Source organism: Engystomops pustulosus, chromosome 6 (genome assembly GCF_040894005.1).
Source record: "Engystomops pustulosus chromosome 6, aEngPut4.maternal, whole genome shotgun sequence".
Taxonomy (NCBI): Eukaryota; Metazoa; Chordata; class Amphibia; order Anura; family Leptodactylidae; genus Engystomops; species Engystomops pustulosus.
Genome location: NC_092416.1, coordinates 171,559,540 through 171,587,499, shown reverse-complemented (window position 1 = coordinate 171,587,499; position 27,960 = coordinate 171,559,540). Strand labels below are relative to the sequence as shown.

The following is a 27,960-nucleotide window of genomic DNA, read 5'->3' as shown; positions in this document are numbered from 1 at the left end:
GGCATATTCCGGGTTAGTAAATATATATTTATAGAGGTTTATACATACTTATATATAAAATTACTTTAAAATAGACTTTTTTTTACAAAAAAGAAAAATCAAACATTTACAAGTTCATTTTTAGCAACGAGACAATAATACGGTCTCCTGAAACTGATGGTGGTGGCAGTACACGAGCTTAGGGGAAGGGGTGGCTATGACAAGAGATTTACCCTAAAATCAATAATAAAACATCCTTTCCGACAGGCTCCCCCCATAGGTAGGGAAGTGTAGGAAATCGAGCGCTGCTGCAAAAGTCCTGACCAAATGTGTGGACTGTGAGTGTTGTGCAATAGATGGCGCCAAAAACGTGAATAGGTCCTGGTCAGTCCAACATGGCCTCCAGCTGCTCCGCGAGGTCATCAAACATGGTGCTGATGTCATCCAAGATGTTCTTCGTCAGAGGAGCCGGGTCACTTAAAACGAGAATCAAAAGATTAGTGGTTTTATGAAGGGGTAGTATGGCGGAACAACTATATAATGCCCCCTGAAAATAATTGTGTACGGTGTGGTGTCACAGTCGATCATGAATTTTTTTCAGTTTTATTATCACTTTAGGTTTTCTGGCAACAGCTACTTAAATTTACCTCAGGTTTAGGTAATTGTATTTTATGAGGTAATTTCTGGTGCTTGTTTTTCCCGCCCTTTTTTTTCCCCTGCCCAGTGATATAAAAGGTGAGCTGTGATTTGTCACAATTTGGACGAATAGAAATGCTGTTTCCAGGCTAATGTTTGTAGGCAGTCTTTAGATTGGTTACTTAGGGTGATGCCACACATGGCGTTTTGAAGCAGTCCGTTAAAAAACGCATCAGTTTTTTTTTTCCAATCAAGATAACGCATGCGTTTTTTTAACGGACTGCTTAAAAACGGACCAAAAATGGGTTCATCACCCTTAGCCCGGCTACTCACCTTTATTAACTTTTTCATACTTTGGTGTATGGGGCTGTGTGAGGTGTCATTTTTGGCGTAATGAGCCGACTATTTCATTGCTACCATTTTGAGGACTGTGCAATCTTTTGATCACTTTTTAGTACATTTTTCATGTCATGTAAAATGGTGTAAAAATAGCGTTTCAAGCATTTAGGCGCCATTTTCCTTTTACAGGATCAAACAATGGGAATAACCGTTATTATATTTCAATAGAGTGGACATTTTGGGATGCGGCAATACCTAAAAAGTTCTAGGGAAAGGGGGTGATTTGAATTTTTAGGTCAGTGGGGTTTTTTTTACTATTTTTTTAGACCCCACCCCACCCCTAGGGTACATTAACCCTATGTTTTCTGAATAACCCTATCATATACTTCCAAACTACCGCATCATTTATTACAATATGCAAATCACACATTGTAATGAATGAGTTAAAACAGGACAACCTCGGGTCTTTGTATGACCCAAGGCTGTCAAAGCAACTGATCGCCAGCCCCGATGACTTCACAGGGGACCGTGATCTTTCGAAAAATGGCAGCGCCCAAGTGAGCCCTCTCCATACATCGGCAGCCGACGTGTGAAGTAATATTGCGTCACGCGCCGGTAAGGAGTTAAAAGGAGAAGTTGTTGTCACTATACTTTGACTCACATTTACATCTAGGAGAACTGTGGCCAACCCCTTTAAAGTATAGATGGACATCACTAACCTAATGCTTTTCTCTATGGGTTCACGCTCCTCTGGGGTTTTCTGTAGTGATGAGGAATATCTCAGTGGTCCGTGCTGGGAGCCATCTTTGCTCTGTGAAGGCACTTTATTCCATTCTTTAACCACAGGTTCGTTTGCCCATAATATGGAATTTGTGGATGTGAGCGGTCCGTTCACTCCCCATGAAGGTTTCTGTAATACCTGCTCCGGCCCGGATATCACCAAGTGCGCCTGAGAGCCTGGAACCATAAGGGAGACATATCATGATAATGAGGAGGGGGGAATATGCATTATGTATGAAGGGTACAACTTCTCCGGCACTGAATGGTGAGGCAAGGCACAGACTCTTATGGGTCAAAAACCTGGTGACAGGGTCCCTTTAAATTTCCAGGCCCCTCAGTCCCTTCTTGTATGTGAAATGTTGTATGTTTACCTTCAGGTTCACTTCAGATGCCCCTATCTTCTGTTAAATAGTATTTAGAAATATAATGCTGGTGTCATTTTAAAGATATTAATCATATCCAGTTACATTTGGAAATGTGAGCTGCATATAAAGATCCAGTTGTCTGTATCTCCAGTTCTGTAGATCATGGAAGCACAAGTCTGAAATATGTGATTCCCATCTTTAACATGGCACCAGCAGCATGTTTCTAGGTGCTACAGAGCCCATATAATCTATATAGCCCCTTTTCACTCATAGAAACAAGCTTGTTGTTCTGTGATCTATAGATCCAGACAGTAAATAAAAGGCAGAAAATAGGTCTTTAGCTACAGCTCACATTTCCAAACATCTTTAACTGTCTGTGTTTCTAGTCTGAAATATCTTTAAGATGACACCAGAATCATGTTTCTAGGTGCTTTATAACAGTCGATAGTAATGTCTGAAGTGGCACTCCCCCTGGGGTCTTTTCCATCAGCAAACCCTTACCCGGTACTCTACCTGTTTTTTCGCCTTTTTCCCTTTCTCTTCTTTCCAAGCCTAAAGGACCTTTCTCAATCTTGGCTATTCTGTTCACGACAGTTTCGGGAGCTGGAGGACCACCTAAAGTGCTTGCATCGGGGGTAGTTTGAGTCTTGGGATTATTTTCTTGAAGGCCCCCCGTCTCTTTGATCTTTGGCCTTCTCTTCACCGTATCGGACTCGGTGAGGTTAAACTCCAGCTCCACATTGACTTTTGAGCCGTGAGTCCCGGCTGGAAATTTAGGATCGAGATTTGGCTTGGGGCTAATAAGGGGTTTGGCTCCTACCGGTGGCTCTTTTTTAGTTAGCGGAGTCTGTGGTGCTTCAGAGCTGGATAGTGAGTGCACGGGGGCGAGCGCCTCCATTGATGAGAACAGTTCGGCTGCCTCCGTCTTGGCCACGGGAGGTTTGGGCCTTTGTTTTATGGTAAGGTTGCCTTCCTCGGCAAAAGGGATGCTCTCACTGGAGCTATGCTGCGAGGAGACCGTCTCCTCCTTCCTGTCCTCCTCTTGTCTTGCTGCGAGTGGTAGAGACAATCTCCCCTCCACCCCCGCGGCCGACTCGCTCACCGTCCTTCTCCGAGCCCCAGAATTGTCCAAGACCTCTGTTTTACAAACCTCTACCGGCTTAAATTCCAGCTGTCCCTCAAGATTTGCCGCTATGCTTTTCACCGAGACATTCCCGTTGGCAGCGCCGGCTGTGCCGTCCACACTGGACATGGAGCTTAGTCTCTTAGGAGGTGGAGGCGGTGGTCCTTTTCTCCGTGCTCGTACGGCAAAGGACTGACTCCGCTGGACTTTCTTTACAGGTTGCCCGTTCGTAAGCGAGCTCCGGCCCGGGCGACGAGTAAGCGTAGCATAAGAACCCAAAGTCACCGAGCCCGGAGGTACCGGTTTCTCGTCCTCCTCTGGTTCTCCGTCCGACAAGGCGTAGCGACATTCGCTCAATGAACGTTTCTTCAACGAGGGCTTTGGCGGAGGAACAGGCGGCTCCGGACGGACAGAACATCCATTAGGGATACCGATTGGTCTCTGTAACTGGTCCATTCCTTCCGGCAAGTTCCTTTCTGGTAAACTGGAGTCCATGACTTTATAGTTGGTGAGTCCTGGAGTTTGTAGGGTCATAGACTCCTGAGAGTTACCTGAACCCTGGGAACGAGAACTGATACTCTCCTGACTGTAGGAGCGCCTCCCGGTGCACAGGATCTCCCCACCATGGGTTAGGGCGCTCTGGAGTTCCCGACTTAGCTCTACATTTTGAAAAGTCTGTAGCTTGGGGGTCATAGGTGGTTCTCCATTTTCAAGGTTCTCCCCAACAGGAACGGAGGAGAGTGAACCCGGTACTCTGGATCTTAATGTGCCCCCACTCGTGTATCCCTTCTGGAGGTCCAGCAAGCGTTTGACGCCCAAGAGCAACTTCTTCTGGTGTCCTGCGACATAGAATAGGATTAGTTGTGGGTGATAGTTATACATCATGTAGGATAGTCTTCTATATCCATAGGATTTCATTACCTAGTCTAAGAATCCCAATCTCCTGCAGGTCCTCCCAGGTCAGTTCTGTCACACTGGAAAGAGAGTCGTATCCGTTCTCCGACAGCTGCTTGTGGTACTCCGGAAGTCCCAACTGCGACAGCCAATCCCATAGGTCCACCTAAAGGACCGTACAAGAAGAGACGTCCTAAATGTACTGTATACTAAGCATGATATATAGTGTATACTAAGCATGATATATCCTTGTTCTCCTATTCAAATGAATATGCAAATTATCATTAGCATAGATGTGGGTGCTTGGTTCGGTGCACCCAGGGGGTGCATAGCAGTGAATCAAGGATGAGTTGGATGTGCTGGGAGGTAAGACTAGGTAGGAGAGGATATACCAGACCTGGCTGGCAGAAAATATTTGCAGGTTATAAAAACCACTGGAGCAGGATCTGGTGGTCATGCGGGTAGAAGGGGTGACTGCCACTGGTCAACGTTGCATAACATTTTGTGCTCTTTCATGTAAGGGTCACATTATCAAACGCCCCCTCCCAAAAGCTGCTATAAAGCTTCAAAGGATCGCTATGGGTAAGCTGGCGCACTGCTACGCCTGGGGCAGGCCGGGCACACTGTTACGGAACCGCGCCCCCTCCTTAGCGGCTGACGCACGGCACCACGTCCTCACCTTAGTGGCCACCACAGTGCGCCCCCTCATGTATGTAGAACACAATATAGGCTATATTCACACTGCCGTTGCTTGCCCGTACCGTACCGTAGCGGGCAACGGCAGTGCACGGGGAGAGGAGGAGGAGGTGAGCGCAGCTCACCCCCGCCCCTCTCCATAGGAACTTATGGCGCACGGCGCCGTATTACGGGAAAAGATAGGACAGGTCCTATCTCTTTCCCGGGTACGGAACGGTGCCGCACGTGTGCTGCACCATACCGCTCCCGTAGGGTGCCGTGCGCCCATTGCCGTCTATGGGGGACGTATATCGGCCGTATATACGTCCCCCATACAGTAGTGTGAATGTAGCCTAAGGGCATCTGAAGTTACTCTTGCCTTGCAGCCTCTAAACTGGACTCGATAGTGGCAGTCATGCCGCCCCCTCCCCCCCCTGCATCAGCGGCAGTCACGCCGAGCCCCCCGCATCAGTGGCAGTCACGCCGAGCCCCCCGCATCAGCGGCAGTCACGCCGAGCCCCCCGCATCAGCGGCAGTCACGCCGAGCCCCCCGCATCAGCGGCAGTCACGCCGAGCCCCCCGCATCAGCGGCAGTCACGCCGAGCCCCCCGCATCAGCGGCAGTCACGCCGAGCCCCCCGCATCAGCGGCAGTCACGCCGAGCCCCCCGCATCAGCGGCAGTCACGCCGAGCCCCCCGCATCAGCGGCAGTCACTCCAAGCATAAGTGGCCGCCATGCCGTGCCCCCCCCCCCCATAATTGTCCACCACGCCGTGCCCCCCGCACTAGTAGACGGGGGCAAAATATCACAACCCCGGGATGTTTATGTCACATTACGAATACTGCAAATGCTAAACAACATCTGACCAAATTGTTGGTGCTGCAAAAAGCCCCCCAAAAATTTGGACTTAATAATAGCAGTGAAAGTTGCTCTGTCTGTGACGAATCATGGAGGAGTGAAAAGATTTCTCACCGGAGTTTTTTGAGGAAGTCCATCTGCAACGCTCAGGCGCCCAATCTCAGTGGAAATTTTCTTCCTGTGCCCGGGTTTTGTTACGCCGATTGCTGTGAGATCCTACAGGAGGAAGAGACACAATGGGAAAATCAGAACAGGATAAGTGAAAGTGGACTGCATGTGCCATCTCCTACTGTTTAAAGGGATACTCCCAGACAAAGCTTAAAGGGAACCAGTCACCACATGTTACCCCATTAAACCAGCCCTCTCAGGTAGGGGGTGAAATGTCCGTTCTAGAATTTCCTCTTTTCTGTGAAATCTTGCCTGGTTACCATTAAAAAAAAAAACCTCCTTCAAGTTCATGTAAAAATAAAGTCATTTTTTGATTGAAGTTGAGTCACGTTTAGAGGCTACAAGGAGAGGGTCACTTCAGAGGCTCCTATCTTCTATAGAACCTAGAAACATGGTGTCATATTAACGAGAAGAATCTCATTTAATATATAATATTTCATTCAGAACTGAAGATAGGGACCTCTGAAGTGACTTTCCCGTTGCACCTTAGAAATATGACTCTTCTCTGCTCATTGTCACATGACTTTGGTGGAGATGTCACTTGTTTCTATAAAGAACATTTCATCCCCTACCTGACAGTGTCCCCAGTGCTCCGGTATTCCATGTTTTGGTCTCTCGGTAGTTGTTTTCCTTGCTGTTTTTATACGATTTTATATAATTGTGATGGTTACTTAGCAGAAGTGTGAATCTTCCTCTGGATACACTCTCTCTACACTGGAGTATATAGAGGCTATGTAATGTGAGAATCAGGCAGGTTCCTGTCACATAGTTATAAAGGAGAAGCTCACAGCTCGGCATCCCTGACTGTATACTTATGTATGGGGGATATAGAGATGGAAATCACTGTGTATGGTGGGCTGTACCACACAGACTCTCCACAGGGAGGACAGGAACATCTATCACAGTTACTAATAATAACCAGACAGGTTCCTGTCACACAGTTATATATTATATATATATATATATATATCCTCCCTGACTGTATACTTATGGAGAATATAGAGAGGAAAATAGCTGTTATGATGGACTGTACAACACAGACTCTCCACAGGGAGCACAGAAACATCCCCGACTATATACTTATGGTATGGAGATTATAAATTGAAAGGATAGCAGAGATGGTTCTGTCTCTAAAAGGTGATATTATGCAGTGCTGAGGCATCATGGGATTGATAGCAAAGCAAAGTAAATCTAAAAACCAAGATGGAGGGAGTGCAGCATAGGCATATAAAAAATTTTTTCGGAGTTTGTTACACAGTCAGGTGCGGGGGTATAGCATAGGGAAGGTTTTTTTTGCTTCTCTCACCTCTGGGGTCATTCGACTGATTGTGAAAAGGTCATAACCTGCAGATAAGAAGTTCCCTACGTACATGTCCAGCTGGAAACTACGAAGCCAGCAATATATCAGCTCCGCGTCCTGCGGATAAATCACATAAAATTCATGTACTTTGTGAAACAAAACAACTATAAATCATCTTAGAAAATTCTGAACCTTCCACCTACATATAATCTATAGAAGAGGTGGAGAAATATCACATATACATCAAATTACTTCCCCTTTACTAATCCTGAGTGACAACCTGTACAACAGCCCGGAGCCGAGTTCTCCATTTCCTGGTCTCTGCCGAAATGTGACAACACCTCAACAAACACAAAACCGGCACAACACCACATCTACCTACATAGTGCCGTCCCTCTGCTATTCCTCCTGGAAAAAAAAAATCATCCGTCATCTGAAATAAAATGCTGGGTGACACATCCTCTGTGTTGCTACTGTGCCCCTGATTAATCTGGTGTTGGTTTTATTAAAATCCGCCCACTTGTTCAAAAGATATGGCCCCCAGAAGTTAGTAAGGGAATTAGCGCATGCGGACAAGGGGGTGGGAAAAAAAAGGTTCCCACCCCTTGGTTCGTATGCGCTAATTCACTTACAAACTTCTGGGGGTCATAACTTTTGAACGGGTGGACGGATTTTAACAGGGTCAACACCAAATTAATCGGGGGAACATCTGCGATTACGTGATGCTTAGTCCTTTTTTAAAGAGGACCTATCACCTAAATTTTTGGCACTAGGAGCTGCTTACTAAAGTAAGCAGCTCCTAGTGCTTGATCAAACGCCGCAGGGGTACAGTGTAATCATCGGACAGCTTGCAAAGCGGTCCTATGTATTCATGAGGGGGCGGTCCGAGGCGCTGCCTCTTCCCCGGACCGCCCCGCTAGCTCCATAGGCCGGCAGTGACTGCCGTGCGCTAGGCGGCAGTCACCGACCCTAGCCACGCCCCAACCCCGCCCACTCATGAATACGTCGGACAGCTTTGCAAGCTGTCCAACAATTACATCCTACCCCGCTATCACTCTAACACTGCGGCGTTTGATCAAGCACTAGGAGCTGCTTACTTTAGTAAGCAGCTCCTAGTGCCGATAAATTGGGTGACAGGTCCACTTTAAATAAACTGCACAAATGCAAATGCTAAACTGCAAATGCTAATTTCTGTGCAAATTAACTGGACTGTGAAAAAGAGTGCATGGGGGACACCCGAAGTATTTTCAATTTTTAATATTAGTTGATTAGTAGTAGATTAGTAGTTAATTAGGGACTTCTGATTCCTAAATAGTTGCAGCATACTGTTCCAATATGAATGTAACCCTACCAATTTCACAGAAGTGGGAGCAGGGGAAGAAGATAAAAATAGTAAAAACTAAAAAAAAAAAAAAGTACACATCTCAACTATCAAGTTGTCAATTTCTTCAAACTTTTCCAGGAATAAGAACAAAAGATGAGCTCCAGGCACAATTCTAAGAGTTGTCATTTCAAGAGGAATTTGAGTATTCACAAAAATAGACTAGTTTTTTTTTTATCCCGCCCCCCCATCAGGGGGATATTCTGATCACACTGCTTTCTCCTACCTAAAAAATAGGTAATCACGAGAATGGGGGTCCCTGTTCCCCCAAGCGAATGAAGTGGCTTTTTGAACTACTGTTCTATTTACTTCTATGGGGCTGACAAATAGTGTGAATCAGCCCTTCTAAAGTCAGATGGGTGGAGTAGACAACCTAGCTCCGCCCCTTTGACAGATGAGATCCATAGATAATGACACTGAATACTCAGGAATGGTGAGGGATAGAGAGAAAATTCCAAGTACATGAGAATCATTGGAACAATTCCTATCAAAAGGATGGAAACTAATTGTATTTGGTGAAGGTGGTGGGAAAGTTTTTCCTTTAATTGCATAACTATTTAAGAGTTTAAAAACTTTTTTTTGGCACAAAATAACACACAAAGACACAAGAAGATAAAATAATGCACCAAAAAGATGTATACACTATATACCGCTACATACCTTTCCTTGCATATGTGATCCTGGGTCTTTCTCCATCACATGAACGGCGTGTGATACGTGACTGGGGGTGGTACCTATGAATGAAGGGGTCTTATTCTTAATATCAGGGGTATAATACACAGATATAGTAATAATGATAACGTATGATGGGTCTCAGACAATGGCGCCTCCTCACCAAGTGATATCCTGTGATGGTGATCCTCGTAGCCATGATGAAGGTTCTGAAACGAGAGAACCAAAAGATTCTATGGAAACGACTCAAACAAATCATGGGAAAAAGTAACAAGGAAACGTGGATGGGGTCCATTACCTGGGCGTTCTCTATCAGAAGGGCGGAGCTTAGACCACCGCTTTCACAGCTCTGGCCACTCCCCGCACTGCGCACGCTGCCCAGGCTGCCCTCGCTGCCCACACTGTGACGGTCGCCAGCTAGAGAAGGAACAAAATATTACGTATATTACGTATCAAGTCAATAGACCCTGAGCTGCAGTTACCCAGACTGGACACTATACAGAAAATGGAGCTATTATTCTGACTCTGTTCTCAAATAAGCTGAAGGGTACAGAGGGTCAGAAAGCCATTGTTAAGCTGCCTCAACAACAACAAAAAATATGAAACAGGAAAAACAGCTCCATTCTCTATGTAGTGGCTGCGTGGCGTTACTGCAGTTCAACTTCCTTTTATTTAAAGGAACACTCCAGTCAAATCAAATTCATGGAATAATGAATGGAGTCCTGCGCCTCTCTTCAGGCCCTGCACAAGGGGAGATTTATCATCAAGTTTCTGAGGTAAAACTGTTCTGGTTGCCCATGGAAACCAATCAGAGCTCAGCTTTCATTTTCCCACAGCTGTTTATAAAATGAAAGCTGAGCTCTGATTGGTTTCCATGGGCAACCAGAACAGTTTTACCTCAGAAACAGCTGTGGGAAAATGAAAGCTGAGCTCTGGTTGGTTGCTATGGGCAACTAGAACAGTTCCCCTCTAAGAGACTTATGATAAATCTCCCCCAAATCTATCAGCTGTTTCTGGAGCATTCCTTTAAGAAGGGAACAAGCTGATTGGTAGGGGTTCCCCCCCCCAATAATCTGATATTGAAGATGTATCTTACAGATAGGTCATAAATATCATTAAACAGGAGAACTCCTTCAAATATATAAAGTACTTACCTGCTATGTACTCTGAGGTGACGGTGACGCTGGTGCTGTACTGGCTGGGCTGCTGTAGTAGGGGCTTCGCCATGCGCTGCTGAGATGTGATTGTTGTATGACGGGAAAGAGTGGAGCCTAAAGAACACACAACGGGCACAATATTAGCAATAAAATGCGATATATTCTATAGACAGATGCAATATCATAGTCAGGTTCTCACCCAGTCTTTTACTGATGACCTCCACGATCGCTGGGGGGAAGAAGCCCACCCTATCAGTGCCCTTCTGAGCATCATGAATATGCCCCTTCCATCGGCCGTCTGCATGCTGCTCCAATACCTGCCGTCAGGAAAGTCAGTATAAAACACAGAGGAGAGGGGGTGCACGTCATTACAACACAGAGGAGAGGGGGTGCGTGTCACCATAATACAGAGGAGAGGGGGTGCGTGTCACTACAACACAGAAGAGAGGGGGTGCGCGTCACTACAACACAGAGGAGAGGGGGTGCGCGTCATTACAACACAGAGGAGAGGGGTTGCGTGTCACTATAACACAGAGGAGAGGGGGTGCGTGTCATTATAACACAGAGGAGAGGGGGTGCGTGTCATTATAACACAGAGGAGAGGGGGTGCGTGTCACTATAACACAGAGGAGAGGGGGTGCGTGTCACTATAACACAGAGGAGAGGGGGTGCGTGTCACTATAACACAGAGGAGAGGGGGTGCGTGTCACTATAACACAGAGGAGAGGGGGTGCGTGTCATTATAACACAGAGGAGAGGGGGTGCGTGTCATTATAACACAGAGGAGAGGGGGTGCACGTCACTATAACACAGAGGAGAGGGGGTGCGTGTCACTATAACACAGAGGAGAGGGGGTGCGTGTCACTATAACACAGAGGAGAGGGGGTGCGTGTCACTATAACACAGAGGAGAGGGGGTGCGTGTCACTATAACACAGAGGAGAGGGGGTGCGTGTCACTATAACACAGAGGAGAGGGGGTGCACGTCACTATAACACAGAGGAGAGGGGGTGCACGTCACTATAACACAGAGGAGAGGGGGTGCGTGTCATTATAACACAGAGGAGAGGGGGTGCGTGTCACTATAACACAGAGGAGAGGGGGTGCGTGTCACTATAACACAGAGGAGAGGGGGTGCACGTCACTATAACACAGAGGAGAGGGGGTGCACGTCACTATAACACAGAGGAGAGGGGGTGCGTGTCATTATAACACAGAGGAGAGGGGGTGCGTGTCACTATAACACAGAGGAGAGGGGGTGCGTGTCACTATAACACAGAGGAGAGGGGGTGCGTGTCATTATAACACAGAGGAGAGGGGGTGCGTGTCACTATAACACAGAGGAGAGGGGGTGCACGTCACTATAACACAGAGGAGAGGGGGTGCACGTCACTATAACACAGAGGAGAGGGGGTGCGTGTCACTATAACACAGAGGAGAGGGGGTGCGTGTCACTATAACACAGAGGAGAGGGGGTGCGTGTCACTACAACACAGAGGAGAGGGGGTGCGCGTCACTATAACACAGAGGAGAGGGGGTGCGCGTCACTACAACACAGAGGAGAGGGGGTGCGTGTCACTACAACACAGAGGAGAGGGGGTGCGTGTCATTACAACACAGAGGAGAGGGGGTGCGTGTCACTATAACACAGAGGAGAGGGGGTGCGTGTCACTATAACACAGAGGAGAGGGGGTGCGTGTCACTATAACACAGAGGAGAGGGGGTGCGTGTCACTATAACACAGAGGAGAGGGGGTGCGTGTCACTATAACACAGAGGAGAGGGGGTGCGTGTCACTACAACACAGAGGAGAGGGGGTGCGTGTCACTATAAGAGCTCAGTATAGTAGTTACCGTTATGAGGTCCCCGGCCCGGATATTCAGAGCTGTCGGATCATGGGAATTCCAGAAATCCTTTAGGGCCCGGACTTTAAGGATCCCAGACGCCTCTGCAATGGAGAATGTGCATGTTTTATGACACGCCCACATATCTGACAGATTCCACAAACTTAAAGGGATGTTTTGATCATGTAAAGCTGCTTAGGTATTGTCCCTGGAGAGACGTGTAATTAGACCTTTGTGCATGATGTTGGTAGCAGCAGGATTGTGAAATATGTATTAATATTCTAAGACTGTAAATTCTTGAGGTGTTTCCTCACACTGCTGTGCTCTTAGCTCTCTGCTTTGTTATGGAAAAAGCTTAATTCTGCTCTATAGCATTCATACAAAATTTTGCAACTGCTTTTACTCAGTCTAAAGAAGAGGGACTTAAAATGTCCACTGCACAGAAATAAGAGCACAGCAGTGTGAGGACATGTCTTTAGAATCGACATATCCTGGAATATTAGACCATATTTGACAGTCCTGCTGCTACTAACACCATACACAGAGGTATGATTACACATTGCTCCAGGGACAATACCAAACATTGGCTGTAGAGAACACAGAGCACAGCAGTGCGAGGACACGCGCCCAGGAAGCTACAATACAGGAATATAAAACCATATTTGACAATCCTGCTGCTACTAATAACACCATACACAGAGGTATGATTACACATTGCTCCAGGGCCAATACCAAACACTGGCTGCAGAGAAGGCAGAGCACAGCAGTGTGAGGACACGCCACCAGGAAGCTACAATGCAGGAATATAAAACCATATTTGACAGTCCTGCTGCTACTAATAACACCACACACAGAGGTATGATTACACATGTTTGCAGGGACAGTAACTAACGCTCCCGTACACTTACCTCTGAGGAGCTGTTTGATGTCGGTGCTGGCATGTGTGGTGGTGAACTGGTTAACAATATCCAGAGCGGTCTGATTGTATGTATTCCGGATATTTACATCTATTCCGTTCTAGAAGGAGAAGACTTGGTTATCCATAAAGCCATCCAGGCTGGATGTGGTTATCCTCCCGCTGCGGCCACTTACCTCTATCAGCAGCTTCACCACCTCGGTCTTGCCGCACAGCGAGGCCTCGTGCAGAGCCGTCCCCATCTTTGTCACTTTGTTAATCTCAATCCCGGATTTCAGGAGGAGTCTGGAAGGAAGACGTCAGTAAGCAACAAGCCCATGTGTATGTGCCCACCATGGCGGCTATCCCACTACTCCACCTACATGATGACCTCCCGGTGGCCATTTTTGGCAGCTAGGTGCAGAGGGGTTGTGAAGTTGGGGTCCGTGGGGTCTTTGGATATGCCTTCCAATAAGGAGACGCATAGATGGCTATTCAGGAGGAGCTGGACCACCTAGGGAATCAAAGACGACGGCACAGTGAGTAGAAGCAAGATGTGTACTAGAGGTAAGTAGCCATCTTAGGTACTAAAAGTCTTGTGAAACTACAATTCCCAGCATGCACAGGGAGTTTTGGTATTGAAACAACCCCCTTCTATAAATTCCCTCCGTTATGTGAAATCTCACCAATAAAAAAAATCATTTGACAATGAGCAGAGAAGAGTCATATTTTATCCAAAATGGGTAAATGATGCTGCATGCTCAGTGTCATTCAGATGCCTCTATCTTCAGTCCTTTAGCACCTAAAAACATTCTGCTGGTGTCATATTAAAGATAAGAATCTCATCTTTCACATCAAATCAGGATTGTGGTTCTGTGAGCTACAGAACTGGATATAGAGACAGCGAGAACAGCAGCTCACGTTTCCAAATATGTCTTTAGCGGTCTGTATCTTTGGTTCTGTAGATCAGAGAATCACAATCTTGACGCGATCTGGGAGATTCTTCTCTTCAATAGGACACCAGCAGCATGTTTCTAGGTGCTAGAGAACTGAAAACTGTAACCTCTAAACTTGACTAATCTTAGGCAAATATGACTCTTCTCTGCTCATTTTCACATAACTTTGGTGGAGGTTTTTTTTGTAGGTGAATGCGTGTTATTTCACAAATAAGATTTCTAAAAAAAGAACATATCATCCCCTACCTGAAGCTTAGAGCCCCTCTAAGGTGGCCTTTAACCCCTTAAGGACCAGGCCCTTTTTCGTTTTTGCGTTTTTATTTTTCACTCCCCACCTTCAAAAATCTATAACTTTTTTATTTTTCCATGTACAGAGCTGTGTGATGTCTTATTTTCTGCGTAACAAATTGCACTTCATAGTGATGGTATTAAATATTCCATGCCATGTACTGGGAAGCGGAAAAAAAATTCTAAATGCAGTGAAAATGCTGAAAAAACACATTTGCGCCATTTCTTGTAGGCTTGGTTTGTACAGCTTTCACTGTGCGCCCCAAATGACATGTCTACTTCATTCATTGGGTCAATACGATCACAGGGATACCAAATTTGTATAGGTTTTATAATGTTTTCATACATTTACAAAAATTAAAACCTCCTGTACAGAAAAAAAATTCATTTTACAGTGTTCTTGCGCTAATAATTTTTTCATACTTTAGTGTACAGAGCTGTGGGTGTTGTCATTTTTTGCGACTTCTGATGACGTTTTCAACGCTTTTATTTTTAGGACTGTGCGACCTTTTGATCACTTTTTATAGAATTTTTTCTATTTTTCAAAATGGCAAAAAAATGCAATTTGCGACTTTGGGGCGCTATTTTCCGTTACGGGGTAAAACGCAGTGAAAAACGGTTATTATATTTTGATAGATCGGGCATTTTCGGACGCGGTGATACCTAATGTGTTTAGGATTTTTACTGTTTATTTATATTTATATCAGTTCTAGGGAAAGGGGGGTGATTTGAATTTTTATGTTTTTTTAATATAATTTTTTTTTTTTAACTTTAATTTTTTTTTTTTACTATTTTTCAGACTCCCTAGGGTACTTTAACCCTAGGTTGTCTGATTGATCCTATCATATACTGCCATACTACAGTATGGCAATGTATGGGGATTTTGCATACCATCTATTACAATGTGCAGATCGCACATTGTAATAGATAGCCGAGATCATGATAGCCTCAGATCTTTATGTGATCCGAGGCTGTCATGACAACGGATCGCCGCTCCCCGGTGACGTCACGGGGAGTGACGATCGGAGCCAAGATGGTGGCGCCCACGCGCCGCCGGCTCTTTAATGCCGCCGGCAGCTTTGCCGGCGGCAATCAAAGGGTTAACAACGACGGGCATTTGTTTCATCATGAAGCAAATGCCCGGTGAGTACGAAGACGGCTCAGCCCGTGAGCCCTCTTCATACTCCTCCATGCGCAGCAAGACGTAAGGGTACGTCTTATTGCGCTATGAGGTTAAAGGGTCCTTACTAGCACCAGTAATACTTGTGTACTATATGGCTGTATTATTTGGGTGTTATATGCCAACTTCAAAGACAGACGGGAGGGAAACTAATCGACTCAACTCAACTTTTTATTGATTATGTATTCTTAGAATAGATAATCAATATCCGTTCAATAAGTTTGGGGTACAACGCCCAGCCCCCTGCCAATATACCAGTCCAGTCTTTTCACTCCTTACTAAGCAGAGCGCCGTACATTGTATAGTGGCTGTTCATGGTATTGCAGCCCAGCATCATACACTTGAACAGGACTAAGCTGAAACAGGCCACATTGCAAAGGGATATGACATCAATAAATGCAGGGGAACCCCTTTTAGGTCAAAGGGTATTTGCTCACACATATATCATTCAGAAAACTCAATGGATAAATCAAAGAAACATCATTATGATTTCTCCTACCTTTACCCTCCCGAATTCACACGCCAGGTCCAAGGGCGTCTTCTTGGATTTATTGACGTGGCACGGATTAGACTGGTGCTGGAGAAGGGTCTCAGACTGGTAGAAGAGAAGACATAAAATAACATTACAATTTTTAAAGATATATAGGGGGAGATTTATCATCAAGTTTCTGAGTTAAAACTGTTCTAGCTGCACATGGAAACCAATCAGAGCTCAGCTTTCATTTGATAAACATCTGCCGTGCGGGGGCGCCCTGACTATCGGCTGCCGCAAAGGGGGCGCCCTGACTATCGGCTGCCGCAAAGGGGGCGCCCTGACTATCGGCTGCCGCAAAGGGGGCGCCCTGACTATCGGCTGCCGCAATGGGACACCGTGACCATCGGCTGCAGCGCAGGGACCCTGTGACTATCGGCTGCCGCGTGGGAACGTTGTGACTATTGGCTGCTGTAGGGGCACACACTGATGTCTCTGGTTATTTAGCCATATGTTCAGCTTTGTAATTGCCCTCCAATGGCTGATTGTAATAGTAATGATGTATGAATGTCAATATTAACAGAGCGAGAAGATTTATTCAGTTTGGCCCTTGAGGCTGATGTGGCCCCCGGTGAAAATAAATGTAACACCACATGTTACGCCGTGGGGCCACCATTCTTAATTTGGATTTGCTAGTATAAGGCCAGAGTACTGGATATACGGAATATGTGGACTTACCACCTCGTAGTGTCCATACTGAGCAGCTAAGTGCAGAGGAATCTGTCCGTCATTGGAGGCAGCGTTGACGCTGGCAGCCGCTCGGAGCAGGAGTCGCACCGGCTCCGGCTGGCCCTGCCATGCTGCGTAGTGTAGGGGGCGCATTCCTACAAGGAGATAAGAGAAGGTCTTCATTAGAGGAGCGTCCGCCTTCCAGATATCCCAGAGGACGCACTCTGTTCACACTCACCATTCCCATCCTTGATATCCACCGCCGCCTGGGTCTCCAGAAGTAGCAGCAGGAGCTCAGAGTTACCACTTAGAGCCGCATGGTGCAAAGCCGAAAACCTGCAGAGAGAACGGAGGACGTTAACCTTCAGCAAAATTTGAGATTTTACTAGTAAAATTTATCATGGTAATCTATAGCACAGATGCTCGTTCAGATAACAACTTTCCCTCCTACGCACATGCACACTTGGCTCGGATCTGCTACAGTTTATAACCAAAAGGTACCATAAACAGACACTACTGGACTCATAGTCTGAACCAGCACTTCCCCCCTACCCTTCTTAGCAATGCTTGATGCCCGCTGTGCAGTTTATGTCTGTATAAGCAGCTTTTAGCAAAGTTATTTTTGTGCCTCTTGGGCTCAAAAGGATATTACACACAACGTAGATAAACACCCAATCACTAGGGACCGGGTGGTGGAGTCAGGTACCATTTTGGGAAATTGAGGAGTGGCAAGTTTGGCTTACCAAATACACAGCCCTGACTAGTGCATGTGCATGTCTAGCACTTCCAGATCTACATTTACTTTAGTAAAGAAATCCCTTTAAATATAACTTATTTTGTAAAGAAGGTTTCCATGAAGGAAAACTACCATTAAAATCCAGATCCAGACACCAATTTTCTTATATTTGTTATCCATGGCCTCCTGAATTGTTAAAATTATGCTAATGAGTCAGTAGGGCTTCTGGGAGTGTTACCAAAGCCCCTCCATGCTGTAGCTTGACAGGCTGTTATAGTGCCTCACCCTACCTTCTGCTCCCTCAGCACTACCCTCTCCCAAGGAGTGCCGCTGCCTTGAGGGATGCTGAGGGATCCGGGGGAGGGTTGGTAACAAGCTCAGAGCCCTTCCGGCTCACCTGCATCATTTTTAAAGTTGATTTTAGAAGGAGAGATGCCATGGATAACAAATATAAGATTACCACAGTCATGGTGCCTGGATCTATGAGTTAACGCCCCTGGTTTATAATGATAGATTTCCTTTAAAGACTTAGTTGGGAATTGGATCTGCAGCTCATATTCCAAACTATATGTTTAAAGGACATCTACCACCAGGATGAAAGATTGTAAACCGAGCAGACTTACATACTGATACCTGCCTTCTCTGATAGGATGCACTTTTCTTTAAGCTTCTTATGCCCTTGTTTTTAAGAATAAAAGGCTTTAATAATTATGCAAATGAGTCCAAGGGGCTCCAGGCTCCATTAGAACCTATGGAGCCCAGAGCTCATTTGCATAATGTAAATTCTTTTTTTTTTTTTTTAAGCAGGGAATAAGAAGCAAAAAGAAGAGCAGATCCACCCAGTATGTCAGTGTACTTGGTTTATAATCCTCTATCCTGGTGGTAAATGTCCTTAATTGTCTGTATCTCCAATTCTGTATCTCACAGAATCATAATGATAAGATCTCAACTACACCAGCAGTCACCACAGTCTGGATCGATGAGTAAGTGTCCCGGATTCATCATGATGGATTTTGACAGTAGCAGATTCATACACACCGACGCAGAAACCTGAGCCGGAGGGGAGACACACAGAGGCGCATACTCACCCATCACTGTCCTGATAATTGATATTTAACCTCTTGGTTGACCCGAGAAGTTCTGCAAGAAAAGAACAAGTGGTTATTACTCATTGCTTAACCTATAATCAAGGGGGTAGGACGTCCTAGAAGACACGGACGGCTGGAGGAAGAGGCCTAGAATCCGCTTACTAGTACTAGTAGCACAGAAGAAGACTTGTCCCATGTGTCTCTCCCTATAGAACAATCCTATAACATCTCTAGATTAGATTTGGGTTGTGTTCCTCCGGTGTCAGGTCTTCCAGTTCTGGCTCCTTCTGTCTCGGTTTTTACTGGAGAGAAGGAGTTTTGTTCTTTCTCACAACCCACAGAAATGGTTGACATTTTGCACACACAGACTGGATTGTATGTGCCGCTTGCAGACAAGAATGAGGGTCTATTGCCATGCTCCGCATGCTTGTGGTCCGGCGCACAAACACTGCGGCCGACGGGGGAAATGGGGTCTGTTCTGGAAGAAAAGGGGGGGATACTGGCTGAACGGAGGATGATTCATTCAGTATCAGGGTGTCACACAGATATTAAATAACTCCAGGGCCGGGACAGGAAAGAGTTGATGTCACAACGCTCTGCAGGAACTCCAGTCACACCAAGAGTTTTCCATCTCTATAGCAGGATATGAGCTCAACCCTGCGGCCAAGACAATGGAGGGCTGGGGGGGTCCCACTTCCACAAGTCACACTGAAGTCAGCTATTAGGAACAATCGCTTTGCGGGGGGCGCTATCCTATCGCTGCCCAAGTCGTACGCTCTTCTGCCAAGTCGTTGTTTCTAAGCACTAGACAATGAAATGGTTAATAAGTCCATTATGAAAGACGGATCGTGCTCAGCATCACACATATGATGTTTTATGGACCTTATGATGCTCCGTAGATGCATATAGACATATTGCAGATTTTCAAGCGTCATGGCCGGGTCAATTTCTGCTGAAGATTTTGAATGCGGTCAGTAGATGGGATTGTAAAATGTTCAGGTTTCCCACCCCAAAATTCTAACCAGCTGACTGGGGTAAGGGAGGCTGCGGTTTAAAATTGGTTCATAAGATAAATATCATCCTTTCACCATGAGCTTACCAGAACAAAGATAGTTGTATGGATCAGGCCTCTTTTTATGTGGGCACATATTCAAGCTCAGGACTAGCCGAATGGAGAGCGAGGGGCACAGATTCAAGCTCAGGACTAGCCAAATGAGGGCGAGGGGCACAGATTCAAGCTCAGGACTAGCCAAATGGAGGGCGAGGGGCACAGATTCAAGCTCAGGACTAGCCAAATGGAGGGCGAGGGGCACAGATTCAAGCTCAGGACTAGCCAAATGGAGGGCGAGGGGCACAGATTCAAGCTCAGGACTAGCCAAATGGAGGGCGAGGGGCACAGATTCAAGCTCTGGACTAGCCAAATGGAGGGCGAGGGGCACAGATTCAAGCTCAGGACTAGCCAAATGGAGGGCGAGGGGCACAGATTCAAGCTCAGGACTAGCCAAGTAGAGGACAAAGTAGAGGAAAAGATTCAAGCTCAGCACTAGCCAACGAGAGGACAAAGTAGAGAAAAAGTGAGTGCTATAGTAGAGGGTGAACAGATTCAAGCTCAAGAAAGGGCTTGGTCGAGCCAAAGAAAGAACCAGTGGCATATAGATAAGCTCAGGACTAGCCAAGTAGAGGGCAAGTAGAGGCACAGATTCAAGCTAGGGACTAGCCAAATAGAGGTCAAAGGGGACACAGATTCAAGCTCAGGACTTGCAAAGTAGAGCACAAAGTAGAGGAAAAGATGAAAAGATTCAAGCTCAGCACTAGCCAAGGAGAAGACAAAGTAGAGGCAAAGAGAATGGCACAGATTTAAGCTCAGGACTAGTTAAGTAGTGGGAACAGATTCAAGCTTAGGAAAGTGCCATGGGTGAGATGCACATATTCAAATCAAGCCAAAGAGAGGGAAAGTGGCAAAGATACAAGCTCAGGACTAGCCAAGTAGAGGGTGAGAATTATAGATTGAAGCTCAGCACTAACCAAGTAGAGGGCTAGATTTACAGACTAAAGCTCAGGACTAGCTAAGGAGAGTGGCACAGGCTACTTGAACAGATTCAAGCTCAGGACTAGCCAAGTAAAAGAAGAAGTGCAAACAGTCTGAAAGGTACCCCGTGGGTCTTGACCACAGGTTTCTGTAGATGGCGCACATCCACTCTATAGTTCTGGCACATCTGATTTATTGCTTATAAATCAGGCTATGAATTTTATATAAGTCGGGTCACAGATTAAAGGCATTTTATGATAAGAGTGAGACGGCTTGTAACGCAGTATAATGATAGCATAAGACGTACGTGGGTCTTGCTGGGACACGCAACACGCTGGAACCAGTTCTTGTACATTCCTCTACAAGCAGCATCCTGCATCAAGAGGACCAGAAGAGGCGAATATCAGCCCCATTATAAATCAGGACCCCGAGGGATCGAATTATAGAAAAGAAAAAAAAAAAAAAGTGGGAAAGGGGGGGGGGATCAATTCTGTTTCACTAGTTAGAACAGCTTAGAACACGTCCATCATCTACAAAATTCAATGGATGTGGGTAAAGACATCGGCTTCATGGATATAGATTGGAGCCTGTAAGCCAAGAGATACATTCGCAACACTGCATTGTGATATTATATCTAATGATTTAACTGCAAAGCCTCAGACAAAGGAAATGAAGATCCACTGCATAGGGGATAACTTAAAGGTCACTGGGGTTCCCATTGCTAAAAACAATCTGATCAGCTCTGCCTGCTCTAGAACATGCTGCCTGTAGATAGGACTCCATGTACAATCTGCTCAGCCCCTCTTGCTCTATAACATGCTGCCCTGCAGATATATCACTATGTACAATCTGCTCAGCTCCTCCTGCTCTATAACATGCTGTCTGCAGATATATCACTATGTACAAACGGCTCATCACGGTTTCCTCCATAAAATGCTACCTGCAGAATAGACACTATGTGCAGTCTACTCAGCACCTCCTGCTACATAACATGCTGTCTGCAGATAGCAAACTATGTAAAATCTGTTCCGGCCTTAGATCAGACTATGCATGTAACACACCAACTGCTGAAAACAATCTGATTAGCTCTGCTTGCTCCATAACATTCTGCCTGCAAATAGGACACTATGTACAAACTGCTCAGCTCTTCCTGCTCTATAACATGCTGCCTGCAGATAGGACACTATGGACAATCTGCTCAGCTCCTCCTGCTCTATAACATGCTGCCTGCAGATAGGACACTATGGACAATCTACTCAGCTCCTCCTGCTCTATAACATGCTGCCTACATATAGGACACTATGTACAATCTGATCAATTCCTCTTGCTCTATATCAGGCTGCCTGTAGATAGGACACTATGTAGAAACTGCTTATATATGCATGCTCTATAAGATGCTACCTGCAGAATAAACACTATGTACAGTTTGCGCTGCACTTCCTGCTCTATAACATGTTGCCTGCAGATAGGAAACTATGTAAAATCTGTTCCGGGCTTAGACCAGACTATGCATGTAACACACCAATTGTGAAATGAATTATCAAAGAATAAGATATAATGCCAGCAACATGTCAAAGTTTGCAAAAGTTGCAAAATACCAAATAACGAAAAATGGCTCTTTTGCGTTATATACGATGCCGTATACTGGTACAGCCGGGCCTAGTATGTTTACTACTATACATTACACAGAGCCCAGTCTACATAATAGAGACTATATAATGGAGGCAGTGGAGCAGAGAATAACAGAGGAGAGGTGACTCAGATGAACGCTAGTTCCTTTTTGGATCGTGTTCAGGTCACGCACATCCAGGTAAATGTTTAACTCCCTGTGATGTGAGCTGCCATAGTGAAGTCAGCATGTGACAACAGGGCGACACCGCGTACGTGTGCGACACCGCGAGCGCTGCCCATCTGTGTATAAGAGTCACTGGCATCGAAGCGTCCGTACACGCAGCCCCCTCATCCATCAACGTCACCACAGACACAAGGCAGCGCCTCCCGACAACACTGGCCTCGTGACCACTTCATGTGAACAAGCCTCTATTCACCATCATACACTGCGGGTCATGGACATTTTCGGATAGAAGTACAGCCTCGTGTTTGGGAAACGCCGCCGTTCAGTAAATTTATGTAATATTTGAGGTGACTATTAGCAAATGTTTAAATATTTGACCAGATTTACATTAAAAAAAGAATGAAACGTGAGGTAAAAATTTTCACTGGATGACTAGGCCGAAGCCATGCTGGATCGGGAAGACCAGAACATCCAATCAAGGGAAATCATTTTAAAAAATCCCCCCAAATTAGGTGTCTTCTGCTTCAGCACTCGTTTAGGTCTTGCTTGCACAATGGGATTTGGTCAAATGGCTTGTTTGTCTAATATGACCCCGAGGGGTATAAAATGACTGATGCTCGGGGCCGGCGCTAGTCAACCATCGCCACTTCTCTGTTCGGCATCAACCTGCATAAAGCACCCGCCCGAGGCCCGTGTTAGGCTATAGCGGGCGCACGGCTGTGGACGCTACATTACCGCGGAGACACTGTGTAAAAACAGCGACTGTAGGTGACGGGTGACATCATGCTGAACCCAAGGTAATTGTAACTTGTTTGTTTTTACAATCCAGGTCAACCCGTCTAACCAAGATTTTGGGGGGGCGTCCCAAACTAATTTATTGTACTTAATAGGATGTTTTCAAGGACATCTATCACCCGATCAAGGATTGTAAACCAAACATACAGATATACTGGTGTGCGCCCCCTCTGGCAGGATTTGCTCTTCTTTTAGCTTCTTATGCCCTGGTTTTTTTTTTTTTAAAAAAAGGATTTTAAAATGATGCAAATGTGCCTGAGGGGCTCCAGGCTCCACAGGAGTTATTGGAGCACACGCCCCTCAGGCTCATTTGCATAATTCTTAAAGCCCTTTTTTCTTAAAAGCAAGGGCATAAGAAGCTAAAAGAGCAGCAGATCCTGCCAGAGGGGGCGCACACCGGTATGTCTGTATGTTTGGTTTACAATCCTTGATCGGGTGATAGATGTCCTTTAACACTCTGCCGATCTATGCTGCATGTTGATTTATGTTGAGAATTTTTTTTTTTTGCTAATTTTTAATCTTAAAGAGATTATTCAGTAATATAAAATTCCACACTCCTCTACAGATTTGCCGATACTACTGATCCTCTCTGCACCCAACACCAAACGAAACGGTAGGTCTCTCAACCAATCACTGGTAGGATTTACGAACCACCTAAGCTAGTGATTGGCTGAACCAAAAATGGATCGCGTGCGACACAATCCCAGTGCAGACAAGTGTTAAATACCTGTGCAAGCTATGTAATCCCCGAAAAAAGGCGCACAGTCCGACAAAAGTGAACAGCGCGACCCTTAGTCAATGAGCCCCATTGATTCCTGTGGGTGTGTACGCGTCCGTTTTTTTTTTCACTGATGCGCATGCACTATTTTTTTCTCTCACCCTGATCATGAACATCCACACAAGTCCGCAAAATGACCGAACGAATCACATCTACATCCGTATGTGGTACGTTTTTTTTTCAAAAGTTGCTAGACAACTAATTGGGCAGAGCAGAAAATACATTAGAAAACCATCGTTTTTGGTTTTTTTTTGGTGGACGTTAAAAAAAAAGATGACATGCGAATGTGAAAATATGGATGTGGTTACAATACGTACTGCACGCGGATATCACACGTCCACATTTTTTGCGGAGACGCCCATGTAAATGAGCTCTTATTTAGCACCTCCTATAGAGCCCCGTTACAAGCCATTTATGCTGGACAATCCCTTTAATTATACAGAACCATAGCCCCCGGGATAGTGTCCCCTCACACATCGTACACTTCAAAACTCAGAAAAACTTACTATTTTTTGACGTTCGAACTTTTGCCAGCAGTTTCTGTACGGTGGCGACATCTCCGTTCTTCACGGCGTGGATCAGTTCATTCTCCCGACCCATCGCCAGATATACTTATAAAGTCATCTCCTGAGCTCTGCCCATATAGTTCCAAAAATCTTCCCTCAGGTCGTAACCTCCACTCAGGGTTATGTACGTGTACACACACGTGACATCCAGAGGATTACAGAAAGTGAAGCAGCTTCAGTTTAGTCAATGTGACTCTGTTACTGAGTAAATAGTATCCTTGAGGGGGGAAGTGTCTGGGTTTCCAGAGCTGAATTCCCCCTTCTGATCTGCGGTCACTCGGACACGTCCCATATCACAAGGAGAGAAGAGGACAACTTCGCTCTAACGCCACGTCCATGAGCCGCGCCAGTTTGCAGACGTCCAGGGCGCTCCATCAGATGAACTTTAACACTTGGCAGTCAGAGATCTTTGCTGTTGTTTTTTCTTCTGTCGTTACGTTAAGTCCTTTGATCCCTCCAGAGCAGCGCTCGTCACTCCACTCCACTTTTCTCCTTACGTAAATAACCCAGGCGTTGCCATTACGCTCATCGGAAAAGCCGCTTGTTCTTCACCGGGCACCAGGTGATGTCACTGCGTAGGAAAATAGAAGCAAATATTTGCGTTACGGTTTCAGATTTTACACCTGGTAACCCCTTTTAAGGAACACGCAGAGGCCTGTGAAGTGTGGAGGTGTGTTCTGTAGCGACCTGTCGTGTGTGCGAGACGTGTTTACCGTCCGGGGGAGATCCCGCCCAGTATTACCTAGTAGTAAAGCCTCGTACTATGCAGTACGCCAACCTACCGCCGTGTTACGCAACAACACCTGCGAGCGGGAAAGAGTTAAAATTAACCCATTGATTCCTCGTCTTCCTGCGCTACTTCCAGGCAGCTGGATTCCATTCATAAATCCGGAGACAGGAAGCCAGGGGACCCCCCTCCTTCCTCCGAACCCACTCAGACACCTCCGTCCTCCCACCCCGCGGCGGCACAAGCACCTTACATGGAGCAACGGTCCGAAAATACTTCTCCCATTCTTTTATCATCACGGCCCAGACAAACCAGTCGACAGGCCTGAAAGACGATCTATTCCCCCCCTTCTTTCCTTTGTCCCGAGACGCTGCAAATCTGTTTAGGATTCAGCGCCATGCCTGGCGTGCCCTGCGGCGGGCAGGACAAGGTTACATCAGACATGGAAACGTAGCAGCAATTAATAAAATTGGAGGAGAGGCGGTAAGAAAGGGTCCACAGCTACAGGATCCAGCCTATGTCGCAAAATTATACCGGATTTTTAGGGGGGAAGTATAGAAACGGGATTTAGATGCGATTAAAGGGGCTTCTTCAACACGGGCGTCCGCTCTATAATATGTCATGAAATGGATCTTAAAGGGGTTCTTGATTGATATCAAATCAGTGCGGCCATTGCAACACTTTTCAGACTTCCGATTTTTGCATAGAATAGACCCGAGCTGCAGTACCAATTATAGCCACTATACAATGTACGGTGCTGTGTTAGGCTGCAGTTTGCAGTGTCAAGTGTTGATTTGGATATAAATCACCTGTCCTAAGGATACAGGATAATTTTAGAACTCCTGGAATATCCCTTTAATGCTGGAGCAAAACCCAAAAATCACCATGTAAGGGAAGGACCCCACAAGAACGCGGCAAGTGCAAACAATGCTCCATTATATTAATAAAGAAGTTGCGTAAGGACCATAATCCGTTACTAACGGTTACAGCGGTCGGTCACACATGTCATTTATTTTCGGGATGTAGCGATCGCCATGTGCAAGCACCTTTAGTAGTAGAGGGAAAAGCAAACACAAGCAAGAAGATGAAGAAGAGGAGAGCTCCCAGCTACAGGAGGAGGAGGGGGCAAAACAAACATTCCTAAAAGCACGACAGCCATTAACCCTCCCGCTGCCGGAGAGGAACAAAAAAAAAAATAAACACTCAGCATGCAGAAAGAAATATATATAAAAAAAAGGACCAACCGCTTCCATTTAACATTAAGTGGTAAATAAACGCAAAAAAAAATAAAGGTACAAAAAAAAAAAAAGAGAAACATTGTCCAGGTCATCGATGCATTTTAAGATCTAATTTAAGTCATAATCCTATGACTGGGCTTATGCCGGTGTCACACACGTCACTTGCTGTGGGTATCTGCACTAATCTTTGTAGTATTGATGTGAGACTGGCTATAAGTCACTGTTTCTCTGCACTAGATCACTAGAGCTGCTGAGGATGGAACTCCCCTCGAATTCGGCAGTGATCTGTGTAGAAGTTACTATGGGTAACTGCTCCTCTCTGGCTCTGCACTAGACTTGGTACCAGGGTCTGGTAGTACATATACACTATATACACATATATAGTATATACACATATGTACACATATACACTATATCTGCATATATATACCTATACATTACACTATACTGTATATCTATGGGTATTACATTGTCTACACCTATAGATGTTACACTGTATGTCTACCTTTACACTATACAGTATCTACCCTATACACTATTCTGTATCTATACAATATACAGTATGTCCCCTTATGCATTACACTAAAGTGTATCTCACTCTATACACTACACTATACAGTACATTCCCCTATACACTACACCATAGAGTACCTTCCCCTATACAGTATGTCCCCCTATGCACTATACAGTATGTCCCCCCTATACACTATACAGTATCCCCCCTATACACTATACAGTATGTCCCCCCCTATACACTATACAGTATCCCCCCTATACACTATACAGTATGTCCCCCCCTATACACTATACAGTATCCCCCCTATACACTATACAGTATGTCCCCCCCTATACACTATACAGTATCCCCCCTATACACTATACAGTATGTCCCCCCCTATACACTATACAGTATCCCCCCTATACACTATACAGTATGTCCCCCCCTATACACTATACAGTATGTCCCCCCCTATACACTATACAGTATCCCCCCTATACACTATACAGTATGTCCCCCCCTATACACTATACAGTATCCCCCCTATACACTATACAGTATGTCCCCCCCTATACACTATACAGTATCCCCCCTATACAGTGTAGGTACAGGGCACAGTCCCCTCCCCCTCCTCTCTCCGGCCGCTTTCATGTCTCCCGCATAAAGGGAGAAGAAAGGAGAGAACTTGTAGCACCCGGAGGAGGGTGCTGGTGCGGTGTAACTCACCCGGGAGCCTCTGTGTCCCCGCCGCCCGGTGCTCATCCCTCTCCACGGAGTTTGTGTGAAGTTTCCCCGTAGTCCGCGGCCGCTTCTCCTCTCCCCAATCCCTGCAGGAAATCCCTCCCTTTCCTTGTGCTCCCCGGCGCCTTCCCCCTCCTGCTCCTCCTCCTGAGCCTGCACAGTTCTGACTACAACCCCCAGCATGGCCCGCACAGGTCTGACTACAACTCCCAGCATGGCCCGCACAGGTCTGACTACAACTCCCAGCATGGCCCGCACAGGTCTGACTACAACCCCCAG

General features: G+C 45.9%; 2 protein-coding genes across 6 annotated transcripts in view; one reads left to right on the top strand and one right to left on the bottom strand.

Moving 5' to 3' along the window:
* Positions 1-13: 13 nt before the first annotated feature.
* On the bottom strand, positions 14-27,805 carry CASKIN2 (CASK interacting protein 2). 4 transcript variants are annotated; one of them, XM_072112416.1, is made up of 21 exons: positions 27,667-27,805; positions 24,417-25,047; positions 18,514-18,565; positions 16,928-17,025; positions 16,699-16,844; positions 15,988-16,083; positions 13,448-13,578; positions 13,262-13,370; positions 13,078-13,186; positions 12,179-12,273; positions 10,527-10,644; positions 10,325-10,441; positions 9,469-9,587; positions 9,334-9,379; positions 9,159-9,232; positions 7,124-7,234; positions 5,764-5,865; positions 4,144-4,282; positions 2,613-4,061; positions 1,674-1,911; positions 14-455 (listed from the first exon to the last, which is right to left on the bottom strand). In XM_072112416.1, the coding sequence occupies exons 2-21, from the start codon at positions 24,508-24,510 to the stop codon at positions 365-367; spliced, it is 3,534 nt and encodes a 1,177-aa protein (XP_071968517.1). In that variant the 5' UTR covers positions 24,511-25,047; positions 27,667-27,805; the 3' UTR covers positions 14-364. The 4 variants fall into 4 exon arrangements, with proteins under 4 accessions (XP_071968517.1, XP_071968518.1, XP_071968519.1 ...); XM_072112417.1 differs by lacking the exon at positions 27,667-27,805 and adding an exon at positions 25,452-25,584; XM_072112418.1 differs by lacking the exon at positions 27,667-27,805 and adding an exon at positions 25,259-25,395.
* TSEN54 (tRNA splicing endonuclease subunit 54) overlaps positions 23,106-27,960 on the top strand; it is a 31,004-nt gene continuing 26,149 nt past the window's right edge. The window contains exons 1-2 of one of the 2 annotated variants that reach the window (XM_072112422.1): positions 23,106-23,134; positions 23,698-23,745. In XM_072112422.1, coding sequence (XP_071968523.1) covers positions 23,121-23,134; positions 23,698-23,745 — 62 coding nt within the window. In that variant the 5' untranslated portion in view covers positions 23,106-23,120. The remainder of the gene's footprint in view (positions 23,135-23,697; positions 23,746-27,960) is intronic. The other variant, XM_072112424.1, reaches the window with a different exon arrangement.